At 41.5% G+C, this 15,572-nt stretch overlaps 1 protein-coding gene and 2 pseudogenes across 1 annotated transcript in view; 1 reads left to right on the forward strand and 2 right to left on the reverse strand.

Annotated features, from left to right (window-relative positions):
- LOC137250826 (M-phase phosphoprotein 8) overlaps positions 1 to 15,572 on the reverse strand; it is a 34,786-nt gene that overhangs the window by 3,045 nt on the left and 16,169 nt on the right. Inside the window, exon 4 of the mRNA XM_067784386.1 lies at positions 1,688 to 1,831. Coding sequence (XP_067640487.1) covers positions 1,688 to 1,831 — 144 coding nt within the window. The remainder of the gene's footprint in view (positions 1 to 1,687; positions 1,832 to 15,572) is intronic.
- On the reverse strand, positions 11,125 to 12,917 carry LOC137247763 (dolichol kinase-like; annotated as a pseudogene).
- On the forward strand, positions 13,218 to 15,572 carry LOC137248853 (membrane-associated tyrosine- and threonine-specific cdc2-inhibitory kinase-like; annotated as a pseudogene).

The following is a 15,572-nucleotide window of genomic DNA, read 5'->3' on the forward strand; positions in this document are numbered from 1 at the left end:
CCCTTGAAAGGGTTGCGCTACACAACCCCTTTAATCAATTTGGTATTTTGGTTGTCTTTCACGTCGGACATATCTGCCGCGGGTATAAGCTCCCTAACACGCTGGGGTGTAGCGTAGCCATGTTGTTGTTGTAGCGATAAGGTTACTCCCCGATGGCTTTGGGGAGTGTTATCGATGTGATGGGCCTTTGCCGGATATAGATCGGGTACGCTCCGGTAACACAGCACCATTAAGGTGGTAGCCCGACCATCTCGGGAACGATTTATATGGCCACATTAAACCTGCCATCCCTCCTTCCCCACCCCCAAGTTCCATGAGGAGCTTGAGGTCACGTAGCCATTGACGTGGACGTTCAATATGGTCGACATTTGCCATGTCCTCGTTGTAAACAAGGTCGTCGAAGATTTGATCTGTGACAGTGTCAGATTTCGCTAGGTGAATAAACTTAACTTTAAGGAATAGGGACATAGTCGTTGAATTTATAGCATAGCCCATCGATGGATGGGCCTAGACCTTTTGCCATTATAGTGCAGTCATCGACGTTGTTTTTGTTGCTGTTGTTGTTGTAGCGATAAGGTTGCTCCCCGAAGGCTTTGGGGAGTGTTATCGATGTGATGGTCCTTTGCCGGATACAGATCCGGCACGCTCCGGTAACACAGCACCATTAAGGTGCTAGCCCGACCATCTCGGGAACGATTTATGTCACCACGTTAAACCTTCAGGCCATCCTTCCCTCCCCACCCCCAACTTCCATGACGAGCTTGGGGTCGCCAGAGCCTCGTCTGTTAGTGAAACAGGATTCGCCGCGGATAGGTGAGGTTGACAATGGGGTTTGGAGAAGCTATATATTGCGCTGGCAACCTGAAGGGTTGCGCTACACAACCCCTTGAATCTGGTATTTTAGTCGCCTCTTACGACAGGCATATCTACCGCGGGTATATTCTGACCCCCTAACCTGCTGCCAGTCATCGACGTAGGACACAATGGTGACTCCTTCTGGTAGGGAAAGGAGCTTCGATATGTAAAAGTTAAACAAAAGTGGGGATACGCCACCAAGTTGTGTAATTCTGATGGGTTTTGATGTTACGTTCCTGAACTGCACCGATACCTGTCGACCACACAGATAATTTGAGCCCTTCCAAGTTTTGAAGTAAGTGCTGTAGTTGATTGGTGACTACTGGTGAAAGAAGAGATATTGGTACAAATGAGGCTTCTACGTTAGCTGGTTTCCCTGGCTTTAGTAGCGGCACAAGCCTCGCTATTTTCCATTTTACAGGGATGACAGGAGTGCACAGACAGGTTGAAGAAAACGCCATAGATATTTTAATCCGGTCACTTTCGTCAAGGAGTGTGTTTAACTTGTGTTACTCCTCGTGTCCCAATGACACGTGAACTAGATACGGATAGAGATTTAACATGCAAATGCAACAACAATGTGAACCATATGGTCATTGGAACACGAGAGCTATTAACTTTAGTGCCCCGTAACTGGATAACGTCGTTAGTTAACGAGTCTTGGAATTTTGATGAAATTTGGTAGGATTGATGGTAATGGGGGCACAAACATGTATGTGGAATTTTCTCCAATGACATTTTTTTGACACCCATTTCATCAAAATCCCAAATTTCGTTAACAAAAGTGGCCGCGTTGATATTACACCAACATGGGCGGCAATGAAAAATGTACCTTATTATTATATTTTTCAATTATATCTGGACAAGATAGAGTATCTTCGGGTTCCCAGGTATCATCATCCTTAGTATAGCCCTTCCAACGTATTAAATAATAAGTCATACCATGTTCCACTTTATGACCCACTATATCCTTTACCTAAGACGACAAACATAGAAATAATCGTTTAGTGCGATACACTTTAAACTTATGATTCTATAAACAAAAATGATAGAACTTTACAACGACCTTAGTACTCGTATTTAATAATAGCTTTAACCGGGTTTGACTTATAGCGTATAAAACTCTAAAAAATAAATACATGGGGAGGCTGTGCGCCTTCCTATTTCGAAAAAAGGTGTGGCTATCGTCCGACTTCATTCTCAGCTATGTATGTACGAATAAAACGAAATTCCTTGCCTTTCTTTTAAATGCATCTGATAGCACACCTTTGGGTGCGGGACGTTCGCGTGACTCGATTTCTTAATTAATTAAGCAATAAAAATTTTTGAATTAATCCCGATGCCTGGCGTTTTGTTGAAAACTAAAAAATATTATGAGAAGATATTTTGAAAAAAACGAAAAAGTCATATATGCATATATGTAATACTCCTATATTGCTACAAAAGGCTAGGTACATTCCCAAACATCAGAGTGCCGATATATTGTTGTTTAAACGTTTTTGCTTTTGTATTCAATATAGGAGTATTTGTAGCAATATAGGAGTATTACATATGTATATGGAAAAAGTACACCGAATCCCTTCGAAACCGGGGGTCGGATTTATAGTATTTTTGCGCGGCCGCGTGTAATAATTTACAACAGGGGCGACTGCTAACACGCGTCCAAGGCACAGTGTAAGTTTTTTCACTTTTAGGATGCCAAAAGTCCAAAAAACAATGTTCTCCAATCTCAAAAATGTTTTGACATGCAACAGTATAATAACCAAATGCTAAGAAAATGTATACACAGCAAAGTAAAAAACCCATGATCACCATGATAAGCATTATGAAACTTGGATAATTGAAACAAGTGTAAAAATCATTTCACAGTCCAAAATTGTTGACCAATTCTGTGGCCACGTGGTAGATTTTTCGATAACTGTTTTGACTTCAAACTATTTTATTTAACATACTTGGCTAGTTTATAACAGCATTGGTAAGTCTCAGCCATGTACGCATTTTTTATACCTTTCATGAAAATGAAATGGTATATTAATTTCGTCACGAAACCGAAAATTGTAAGTCCTTAAAGGAAAATAGATAGACCCACCATTAAGTATACCGAAATAATCAGGTTGAAGGGCTGAGTTGATTTAGCCATGTCCGTCTGTCCGTCTGTCTGTTCGTATGCAAACTAGTCCCTCAATTTTTGAGATATCTTGATAAAATTTGGTGAGCGGGTGTATTTGGGTGTCCGATTAGACATTTGTCGGAACCGACCGGATCGGACCACTATAGCATATATCCTCCATACAACCGATTTTTCAGAAAAAGAGGATTTTTGTAATATCTTACCCAATTTAACAGATTGAAGCTTCAAACTTCACCATATACTTTCGTATATTGCACGTATTGTTGCCTGAAAAAATTGATGAGATCGGTCGTATATATAGTATATATTCCTCACAACCGATTGTTCAGATAAGAAACTTTTCGTAATTACTGCCCTATTTTAAGAGCTAGAGGCTTCAAATTTCAACGAATACTTACGTATATAGCATATATTGTTGTCTGAAAAAATCATAAAGATCGGTGGTATATATAGTATATATATGGTGGTATATATAGTGTTTAGGCCCAAGGCCTAACTTTTACTTGATTGACGGCGCCCCTCCCTAACGTTTTAATAAGATTTCCAGCCACCCACACTCACGCCGCATTTGTGTGCATGCATGCACATGCATGCGTTTCATACGCATGCATGTGTGTGTGCAGGTTGTCAGCACCCATGCACGTATATGTGGGGGCTGTTGTGTGTGTGGCTTTTTTCCCCTCCTTAATACCAGAGGACCTTTTCGCGGCTTAGCGGTTGTCCTCAACGGCACAACCGGTCTCTTTTTCGATTGACCGCCAAGCAGTTCACATCGCCCAGGATCACCATCGTCCAGTTATACACAAAGGTAATATTGTATCCTCTTTTACATTTCCACACACTCAAATTAAATATTATTTTATAACGAGGAATTCCTCTTTGTGTACTTATTTATTTCTTTTTGAGTGAACCTTCCCGAGATCGACCCTTGTGCGCCTACCCACTGCCGGTTTACGACGCACTCAGGCCGAACATTGGTCCTTACTCCCCGAAAAAGGAACTAAAAGCACCTACAAATTACAGTCCACAACGCAGCACAATTTTGCCTACTAGACAATTTGCCGAAGGATTTTGTCAAAAAAAAAAATTTATTTGCCACCAAAAATCGACAAGGAAAAAGTTGGAGGTTTACATTGTACATAGGTGACCAGAGCCACAGCATATTTGCCAACCACAGCACAGCACAATCAACTTTTCCAGCACAAAAACCGATAAGAAGTAAGTGTTATATTTCTTGCCACTTTTTTTTTGAGTGTTGTTTTTTTTTTGCAAAATAAAGAAAAAAAAAAACCCGTGTAGTGCGCGAAAAATTAAAATCAAAAAAAGAAGTGAAAAAGTGAAGTTATTTAGTGAGCACCATTTTTCTTTCCAATTTCAAAAATTAAATCACTTGGTTTATTAATTTTATTTCGATCCTTGTGATTATCTGGTCTATCCCCCCACCAGTGGTAAGGTTTTCCAGACACAACACAAGGAAGAGGGTTACCTAACCTCATTTTCCGCACCATACTAAATAGTTTTGTGTTGTTGTTTTTTTGCACATCACAAACACGAAATTGAGTTCAATTTAATTAATTAATCCGGTGCTCACTTCACTTTTTAAACACTATTTACACTTTTTTTTGCGCTTGTTTTGCAATATCGCACGCATTTTTTCACTTTTTCAAAAATACACCTATTATCTGTGGAGGTGGCGAGTGGTCCCCCTTTTTTTGTTGTTGCCGCTGAGACAAAGTCTGTAAATTAAACCTTTTGCGGTTGTCGCTGCTGTAACAAAAAGTCCATAAAGTAAACCCTTTTCGTTGTCGCTACTCTGACAAATTCTGCAATAAACAAAATAAATAATAAACTTCGAATTTCAGTAGTGTTTATTTACGGCTGGGCAGGTATTTTTACTCTAAAGCGTTCCATTTCTATAATCGGCAATTTTCTCGTTAATAAACGTAAATAAAACAATGGAAACCTACATCCGTTTAGCAGAATCAATCGCAGAGTTTGATAAAGATTACAGCCTTATTCCGGAGAGCGACCATAGCAAACACACCCTTGCAATACAGCAGGAAGAGTTGCGGCTCTTGTGGAAGAAGGTAAAGTCTGCGTTTGATTCGCTATTGGGATCTGATGAGGTGTCAGCGGATGACGTTATGGCGATCAGAAAGAAGCAAAAGGCAGCATACGCAATCTACGTGCGATGTTCAGCGTCTATATCTGCTGAGGCAGAAAAATACAAGAAGGATGAAAAGAACGTCAACCCTGAGCAAGAACCTCATGGGCATAAAATTCGCCTCCCTGCTTGCGATACGGAAGTTTTTAAAGGGGATTATCTGTCTTGGCCAACTTTTCGCGATCTTTTCACGGCAATTTATATAAACAATTCCAGCTTGAAAGGGGTGGAAAAGTTATTCCATCTCAACAACAAAACGCAGGGCGAAGCAAAAGATATCGTTAAAAAATGCCCCCTCACAAATGAAGGTTTCGAGATGGCCTGGAAAAACTTGTGTGAAAGATACGAAAACAAACGTATCTTAGTTAACACACAACTACAAATTTTATTTAACTTAAAAAAGGTAGAAAGTGAGTGTGGCAGTTCAATAAAAAAGCTGCAAAATGATATAAATAATTGTATTTCTTCCCTCAAATGCCACAAAATTGACACTTCCAATTGGGATGCAATCCTGACCTATCTATGCTCAACCAAGTTACCAGAGAGCACGCTGGCTCTTTGGGAGCAAAGTATAGACCATAAAATGGACATATCCAAGTGGGAGGATATGGATAAATTCCTGTCTAATCGGTTCCAGACACTTGAAACAGTGTCTGGTTTTACAGGGCATGCCACTTCGAAAGTGCAAAAACCAAACGCGTCGCGACAATCAACGGAAACCCCTACGAAAAGACTTGGTGCTTTTCAAACGAAAGTATCCAAGCAAACAATAAAATCAATTTGTAAAATGTGTAAATCCCCTGAACACAGATTACGCAACTGTTCACGCTTCTGCGACTTAACCCCAGTAGAAAGGATTAAATTTATAAAAGCCACAAGTGGCTGCCTGAATTGCTTATCCCCAGGACACACCGTGACGAAGTGCACCAGTTCCTACAACTGTTCCAAATGCCACTCTCGTCACCACACGCTCCTGCATGCGGATACATCTCAGCACACGGCTGTACGCAATCCTTTCAAAGATGCGGATAATAGCCCAACAACTTCGGCACAGGCGCGACAATCTGCGAACCAGAATGTAAAATCCTGTCATGCCAATTCCAGCACAGGCGTGCTATTAGGAACTGCACGCGTACACATTCGCCATAATGGTACCGACTTCTCCTCACGGGCATTAATTGATTCAGGGTCTGAATGTTCCTTTATAACTGAAAGACTGAAACGCAGAATCAATTTGCCAGCGAGAAAAATGCATGCCCAAGTTTCAGGCATCACAAATTCGGTGTCAGCCCAGGTGAAAGAAGCATCCAAAATTGAATTACGTTCACCAGTGGATGCCTGCTTCAGCCTGACTACACCCGTTCTAGTCCTAGCCAAACTCACTGGGAATCTTCCATCCTGCCATATCAACGTCATGACTATGCAGGCATTCCCAGACTTGGTTTTGGCAGACAAGAGGTTCTACATCAACGAAGATGTAGACCTCATACTTGGAGGAGACATATATCCCCAAATTATACTGAGTGGTCTGAAAAAGAATGTACTAAATACACTTTTGGCCCAAGAGACAGTGTTCGGTTGGATACTAACCGGTCGCATCGAAGCACCGAGTCCGACGAAGAGCATCATGTCATTCTACAACGAGGTTGCGTTGGACAACCAATTAAAAGCTTTCTGGGAGGTAGAAAATGTTCCCAAAAACAAAATGCTTAATGAAGAAGAAAGGTATTGTGAACAATTATTCAAGGACACAACAAAACGTGATGAAAGTGGAAGATATACAGTCTCGCTACCATTCAGGCAGGATTACCCTGAGAATATTAAATTAGGACCGTCCCTAAAGCGCGCATGTTCACAATTCTTCAGAAATGAGGGGCGATTACTAAAAAACCAAGAGTTAGGGAAAGAATATGTTCGAGTGTTATCCGAATACGAAACGCTTGGACATATGAGAAAAATTAAAAATAATGTACCATCCGACGATTCGGATAATTATTTCCTGCCCCACCACGCCGTTGTAAAGGCGGAAAGTACCACTACCAAGGTGCGCGTCGTCTTCAACGCGTCAAGTCCGACAGCAAATGGCATTAGTCTAAACGACATACTCCACCCAGGTCCAGTACTCCAAGCAGACTTGCCTATTTTAATTTTACGTTGGCGACTGTATCGCTTTGTCTTTAATAGTGACATAGAAAAGATGTATAGGCAAATTTGGGTGACCGATAATCACGCCAAATTTCAAAGAATTGTCCATCGAACATCCCCCAACGAACCCATCAGTCTTTACGAACTAAAGACTGTCACATTTGGTGTAAACTGCGCCCCCTACCTTGCGATACGGTCACTTCTACAATTGGCTAATGATGTAGAAAATACCCACCCAATAGCATCGGGTATATTACGCGAAAGTATGTATGTCGACGACGTTTTATCTGGAGGGCATACAATAGCGTCAACTATCAAAGCAAGGAACGAGATTCGCGAAGCATTACACTCAGCTGGCTTTCCATTGCGCAAGTGGACATCCAATTGTGAGGAAGTCCTTCAGGACATCCCCAAAACGGATTTGCTCAGCGAGGACTTCCTAGCGTTTGAAGAGGCTAGCTCGGTGAAGGCACTCGGAATACGATGGAACGCGCATTCAGACATGTTTTACTTCACCGCAGGAGTTTTAGAGAAGGGCGAGAACATCACCAAACGCGCAATCCTATCCGCTATAGCCAAACTTTTCGACCCTTTAGGCTGGCTTGCACCAATGGTCATAGTAGCAAAAATATTAATGCAGAATATTTGGTTAGAAGGCACCGGATGGGATGAGCCTGTCTCACCAAATACATTAGAACGGTGGAAAACCTTCACCCAACACTATGGCGAAATAGATAACATACGGATACCGCGGTGGGTAAATTTTTCCCCGGAAGGCGAAATAGAAATCCACGGCTTCTGTGACGCTTCCGAGAAAGCATATGCTGCAGCGATATATATGCGCGTAAAAAGAGACGATCAGTTTTTCATTCACTTACTCTTAGCAAAAACCAGAGTAGCTCCAGTGAAAACCATCTCGCTACCACGTTTAGAACTCTGCGGCGCCGTGCTTCTCGCAGAAATGATGGAATCAATATTCCGAAATATTCATTTGGGACCCGTAAAAGTTCACCTCTGGACGGATTCAACCATCGTACTCGCATGGATAAGAAAGCCGCCCTGTTCCTGGTCAACCTTCGTCGCACACCGAGTCACTAAGATCATCGATATGGTCGGTAGCAAGGACTGGCTTCACGTGGACTCGGAATCTAATCCAGCGGATCTAGGAAGCAGAGGACTACTTGCATCAGAGTTGACCAACAATTCGTTGTGGTGGCAGGGACCTTCTTGGCTGCAAGAAGACATTTCCCACTGGCCAGCACAAGAGACCGAATACAAAACGTCCGTTGAGGAGAAGAGGGCACAAACATATGCCACGACAAGGGTAGATCATGTAGAGATTCTCGACCGTTTTTCAAATTTACCCAGGGCTTTAAAGGTTCTTTCCTATGTTAGGAGATTTTATAAACGAACTCACCCAAAAACTAAAGCAATGTTCCACGAAAGGTCGTGCATAATCTCAGCCGATGAGATTAAGGCAACGACTCAAGCATTAATACGAGTCTGCCAGAAACAATTTTACGGGACAGAATATTTAAAATTGAAAAATAGGGAACCTATCGATCGAAAGAGTGAAATACTGTCACTCAACCCATATATCGACAAAGATGATATTATTAGAACAGGGGGGCGTCTAGGGGCTTCAAAGGACATGTCATACAATGAGCGTCATCCGATCATCTTGCCGTACAATTGTAGGCTGTCTCGCCTTACAGTTATGATGGCTCATCATGACTCCCTTCATGGCGAGAACCAGCTCATGCTCCGTCTTATCCGAACCCAATACTGGATACCGAATGTCAAGACCATGATCAGAGCCATCATCCACAAGTGCAAAACCTGCATTATTCACCGAAAGCAGGTACAGTCCCAACTTATGGGGACCCTTCCCTGCGAACGGACTACTTTTACCCGCGCGTTCACCAATACCGGGGTAGACTTTGCAGGGCCCTTCGACATCAAAAGCTACCGCGGTAGGGGATGTCGACTGTCAAAAGGCTACGTATGCCTTTTCGTCTGCTTTTCCACTAAGGCCATCCATTTAGAAGCCACTAGTGACCTTAGTACCCCAGGCTTCCTCGCGGCCTTTTCGCGTTTTATCGCGAGAAGAGGATGTCCGAAGAACATCTACTCCGACAATGGTACGAACTTTGTCGGAGCTTCCAGATCTCTACGATCGGAATTCAAAGCCTTCCTGGCAGAAAGCCGAGACAAAACAGTCTCCAAGTATAGCCATCAAGCATTAACTTGGCATTTTATTCCCGCTGGCGCTCCACATATGGGCGGCTTGTGGGAAGCGGGAGTGAAGAGCTTCAAAAGCCACTTCAAAAAGATCGCTTCTCCCCACAAATATACTATGGAGGAGTTCCAAACACTTTTGTGCCGGATTGAGGCGTGCCTCAACTCGCGCCCTCTCAGTCCGGGGTCGAATGACCCAACGGACCTGGAACCCCTAACTCCAGGACATTTCCTAACAGGCAGCCATCTTCTGGCGCCGCCAGAACCGGATGTGAACGAAAGCACGGCCTCCATAATAAACAGATGGCAGAAGCTCAAAGCCCTCCATCACACTTTCTGCAAACGATGGAAGGTGGAATATCTATCCGAACTTCAAAAACGAGTGAAGTGGAAGCATCCCAAAGAAAATATAAAAGTGGGAGATCTCGCTGTCCTCAAAGAGGACAACTTATCTCCCAACGAGTGGAGGCTAGGTAGAGTCGTCGACGTACACCTCGGAGAAGATAACCGAGTACGTGTAGTCGACCTCATAACCGAGAAGGGTCAAGTCAGACGACCTTTGGTCAAACTGATCCTTCTTCCCACGGAGATAGATTGTGCGAGGACCAAAAGCTTCGCTTAACAATCCCCCCCGTGCCTCCACATCCCTCCGTTCAAAAAAAAAAAAATAAATATCCCACTCACTCGTTCTCCCATAACGAGTATACCAGAAAAGCCTTTACGCAGACCCTCGGTCTGCCACAGAAAACAAAGGCACTCGGCCCATAATTTTTTTTAAATTTTCAAAATTTCAAAACCCAGCGCTCGCCCACCGAGGCCAATCAACCACCCTAATGCAGATCCCCATCTGCCACAAAACAATTATTTTTCATTTTCAAAATCAAACCCACAATTCACTCGCTCTCCCAGAGCGAGGACCGCAAATCAACCCAACTTCACCCGCTCACCACGAGCGAGGATGACAGACCACCTACACACTCGGCCAAAGGCGCGAGACAAACAAAATGTATGTTTACATGAATCCGAAATCGTAAAGTTTTCGTGGTGACACTGATGAAGGTTCATCTTCAGAAAGTCTTCCAAGCACCAAGCGAGACCGACCGGATTTTTTCATTCTAGTAGGCATTCAACAAAGCAATGATGCGGTAATTAAGAAGTTTGTATTTTGCATCGACGTTCGATTTCGATTAGGGCTTAAGGTAGAAAACTTGGCGAAATAGTTCATTACGCCCCTGTGAAATGGGCATAAAACTCATTATTCAATCAACAAGATAGCCAGAAAAGATTCAGAAGCCGAACATTGAAAATGATTCAAAACTTTCGATCATCTACAGTAACCACAGTAGACTCAAGTATGATTCCACCATGTGGGATTGGCAAACTTTCTCTATTCAGTTTTTGTTTTTTTTGGACATAACGAGGAGTCATATCAAAAAATTGTTCAAAACTAGCCCTGTTGTTTAAATTATATGATAACTCATTATTTGGTCAGAAAGAGTAATCAAATTGTATTTATATGTAGGGAAATTCAAAATTTAATCATCTAAATGCTGAGTGGGTTGTATATTCATTCCATTATTCCAATAAGTTTTCTCATAAATATATGGTTTGAAAAGTGGTAGAATATACAGTAAACAATAACTAGGATAATTCATCTGAAAATCAAATATTAGTGCTCGTTATATCGTACTTTACAACAGTAAGCAGTACATTTTTACTTATTGATGTATTAAGATGTTATTGATAAAAATCTATCATAAATGTGATTTTAAATAACACAGCCCCTTATGCATACAAATACAAACGGTTTATAAAGCTTTTTAAAGTGGTATTTCAATGTTAGGGTAAGAATTTGGGGTTCTCTATTATATTAGGGTGACGATATAAAAAATTGATTGGTAAATTTAAATTATATTTACAATTGTATAAAAAATAATTGGCAATGTTAAGTTATCTATTTGATCGGTATTCGCTTCAACTAAAGCAGTTGCAATAGTTGCAACTGCTATCACAAACGATTTAAACAGAGTCAGATTTGTAAAACCAAAACAGTTCAGGCATAATATGGACGATAGCGTTGCGAGAACAAAAGCCAAAGTTCCTTCCAGTGATTTTTTTGAGTTACTCCACTTGATGCGACCAAATTTCGAACCGATCACACTTGCAGCTGTATCTCCAAATCCAATTGTAAGAATACCCGAGAAAAGAGGGACAATTCGATTAGTGTAACTAGATGTGTTGTCTTGGTAGCAAGGGCATGGGCTTATCCATAAAGGCAATGAACAACCAATAAGCAGGCAAAATGGCGTTAAGGCGAATACTCCCGCATCTTTTTCGTCAGAGAAGGATGCAAAGGCGTTGCGTAAATGCACATCCAATGGTGGTATATTACATATACGAACTAATTCAAAAACTGTAATAAGAGCCAATGCCACGCCAGATGCAATGTAAAGGAAATCGCATTGATACAGTAATCCAGGTACGTAGACTATTACAATAAGCAAATGAAATAGTTTGCGAACTCGTGTGGATGCCTTTCCCTGACTTTGCTTTCGCCCCCATACTATAACAACCGTTAAAGCAACCAGAGCTACATAGAACATAATTATTTTTATCCTAACTTCGTCTTTTCGTATAAATTTAAGTAGCGCAATTATAGGAATTGGTTTCGTAATTGGTGTGCACGTAACACCTATAGCCAATAATAGCATTAATATATAAAAGTAGATTTTCATACGAAATACATTGGCAACAGCTAGCAGCCAACAAACAGCAAACAAATAAGATAGCGCACACATCATGATCACATTAAGTTGCTCAAAATCACTCCTTACTTTCGTAGCATTGACAATATTAGGAACTTTCAACATTGTATTAAATAGAAATAGCATCAATCCCTGTACCAGTACCGCCGCTTCACCTAAGCTAAAGCTACCAGGAAATCCACGCATCACGCGTATATAAGTATTCTGGTAACAGAAGGTAGTATCGAATCCCAAGAATAGTCCATAACTCCAGGACAGTTGCAATAGTACGTTGTACAATAACGTAGTAAAAAGACCAGGTACAAAAGCAACAACCAACTTTAGCAGCAAACTAGTCTTGTAAAACATATAAAGAAAGAAGCATAAGCTTTCGACACACATACCGATGGCGGCAATAGTGAGTGTGAATTGTGTCGTAATTTCTTCATTACATCTGTTGTTTTGTAAAAGATTCGATGCGAAGGCTAACGGAAGCAGCATGCATAGCCAATGGCCAGGCGAGGCGATAGGTCTCGAAACTATATCGCGTGAAGGCGGTCCGTTTCCGACATCGGAAATTCCTTTGGTGTTCGTCCTCTTCACTGGATTCTGCTGGGGTATCACTGTTTTCATTTTCCATTAATGTTGAAGAGAATATCACAAACTTTACCACAATCTCCTTAAATATCTTCAACTTATTTAGACAAAGATTCGTTTTGAGCTCTTAACGGTTTAAATCAAGTGCAAAATTTCTACATAAATATTGTAAACCCGGCTCAATTTTTTCTTGGTTTAAGTTACTCCCGCACCGTGGCCTTAGTACAGGTCTACCGTTCGGTTTTTCATGTGAAAAATATATTTTTCTTTGATACTTTTGGCTGAAATTTTGAAGGAAACTAAAAGAATATAAATAGTTTTAGTCTAAGGCTTTATAATTATGATGGCCCCTGAAACAGCGCTTCCATTACCACGTCTGCCAGTACCCGAAATACGCACTGAAGTAGCATTCCAACATAGCCACAAGCAACGGAATAATCATAATGAATATCGACTACGCCCACCAAAGTTAAGAAGATCAAATCGTAGTCATTTATCTGCGTCCATGTCTTCAACTACCCAAGCAAGTTCATTTCGTGGCGAGTATGATGGAAATGGTAATGCATTACCCGAATTGGATGCTAATGCATTAAGCGGTTCGTATGACCGTTCCATAAACGAAACCTATTTTGAGCAATGTTTTACATGGCTTGAACAAATTGGGGAAGGCTCTTTTGGTACAGTTTTCAAAGTACGTTCCAATGAAGATGGGCTTATGTATGCAATAAAAATGTCAAAGGAATTATATCGTAGTGAATATCATCGTCAAGAACGTTTGGAGGAAGTACGACGTTATGAACAATTCTCTGGTCATGCCAATTTCGTGCAATTCTACCGAGCGTGGGAACAAAACGATCGTTTGTACATGCAAATGGAATTGTGTCGTGAGAGTTTAGACAGATATTTAGTACGACGTCGGCATATACCTGAAGAGAAAATTTGGAATATACTTTTAGATTTGGCTTTAGCTTTGAAAAGTCTACATGACCGCAATCTAATACATTTGGACATAAAATTAGATAATGTGCTAATAGGCGATGACGATAGTTGTAAATTGGCTGACTTTGGATTGGTTATTGATGTGGATAGGGCAAACCGGCACCAGGCGACTGAAGGTGATTCACGTTATATGGCCCCAGAAATATTACAAGGGAAATTCTCCAAAGCAGCTGATATATTCAGTTTGGGCGTTGCAATGCTTGAATTGTCATGTTTTTTGGAGCTGCCCCACAATGGCCCCCTGTGGCATCAGCTACGCAGCGGCATGTTGCCAAAAGATTTTATGCAATCCACATCACCGGAATTGGAATCTCTAATTCGGGAAATGATGTCACCAGCACCGGATTCGAGGCCTACCGTCGATGCAATTTTAAGTCACAGAAAGCTAGTAAATCTGATGCAGCATAGAAATCGGTGGAAGCTAGTACTAAAAATGAAACAAACCATAGGACGTTCGCGTAGTTGCATGGTGCAAGTTGCGCAATTTTAAGCAAAAAGTTTTTAATTTTGTCACTTCCCTATTCACCGTTTACATGTGCCGTAGTATGATAGCCAATGGACGCAAACCGCTTTGTTCTCCGATGCAACAACAAATGAAAGATGAGCAAAAACCAAAGATCGCAGTGCGTTTACTAATAAAACCTAAACGCATACTACATTTAAAATCAGCACACTTAATTGGAACACAAGAGCTTTAACAGAGCACTGAAACGACAGAATGACTTCCGTTTCATCATCCACGACTTATGCCACCAAAAGACTTCATATCACCCACGTCGACGCTTTTGGTCCGTATTTGCGTATATACGGCCATGCGAATCTGGATGCCATGACAGTTGTGCGCAATAGAATTCAACAAATGCTGCCCACATGCCTCGCCATCGATCCCACATGGCCGGTGCAGCGGCAATTGGTACCGCTACGCACTGGCGCAATGTGTCTTTATAAGAGCATGAATGGATCAACATCTACTGACCTTGAATTCAAACGGGTGCTCATTTTGGATGTCATAACTAATAGTGCTCAAAATGAGACGCATGGACAAAATCCGATCGTCAAGGTGGAAGTAGAGTTGTTGATTACGGCCGAAAAGCACTAGTTGTGAGTTTTGAGCTCCTCTTCTTCCAACAACAAGACGCCTTGTCGACTATGGCCACGATATGCACCTCGTACATCTTACTGGGCATTTGCAAGGACTTCAAACCCGGTGAGCTGGATGAGATTTCACGCATTATCCTGCGGCAAACTCTAGACATATCCATCGATTTTGAATATAAACAATTTAAATTTATAAGTATGAAATGGAAGGAATTCAATTTTGCTGAGTTTTTAATACATCAAAAGAATATTGGTGCCCCTATCGCAAACGATTTGCTACGTGATAATTTTGCGAAATTTATCAAACAGCACTGCAGGCACAACAAACACAACATTTAGCAGCGTCACAGCAGCAACAACAACACCAACTTCAAAAGCAAACAATGCAAATGTACGCTGCTAACAGCGGCAATATTAACAATAATAATTACTATGCCATTAACCATAACAATAATTTAGCAACAGCTAGCGGTATATATCCGTCGGTTGGTCGTTCCGTAGCCTCGCGTTTACACCAGTATCAGTTACAGCCGCAGTTACAACAACAACAACCACATTTAGCGATGCAATCACATATGATGAATTTACAGCGTCCCATGCA

This window comes from Eurosta solidaginis, chromosome 4 (assembly GCF_040869045.1).
Source record: "Eurosta solidaginis isolate ZX-2024a chromosome 4, ASM4086904v1, whole genome shotgun sequence".
In the NCBI taxonomy this organism is placed as follows: domain Eukaryota; kingdom Metazoa; phylum Arthropoda; class Insecta; order Diptera; family Tephritidae; genus Eurosta; species Eurosta solidaginis.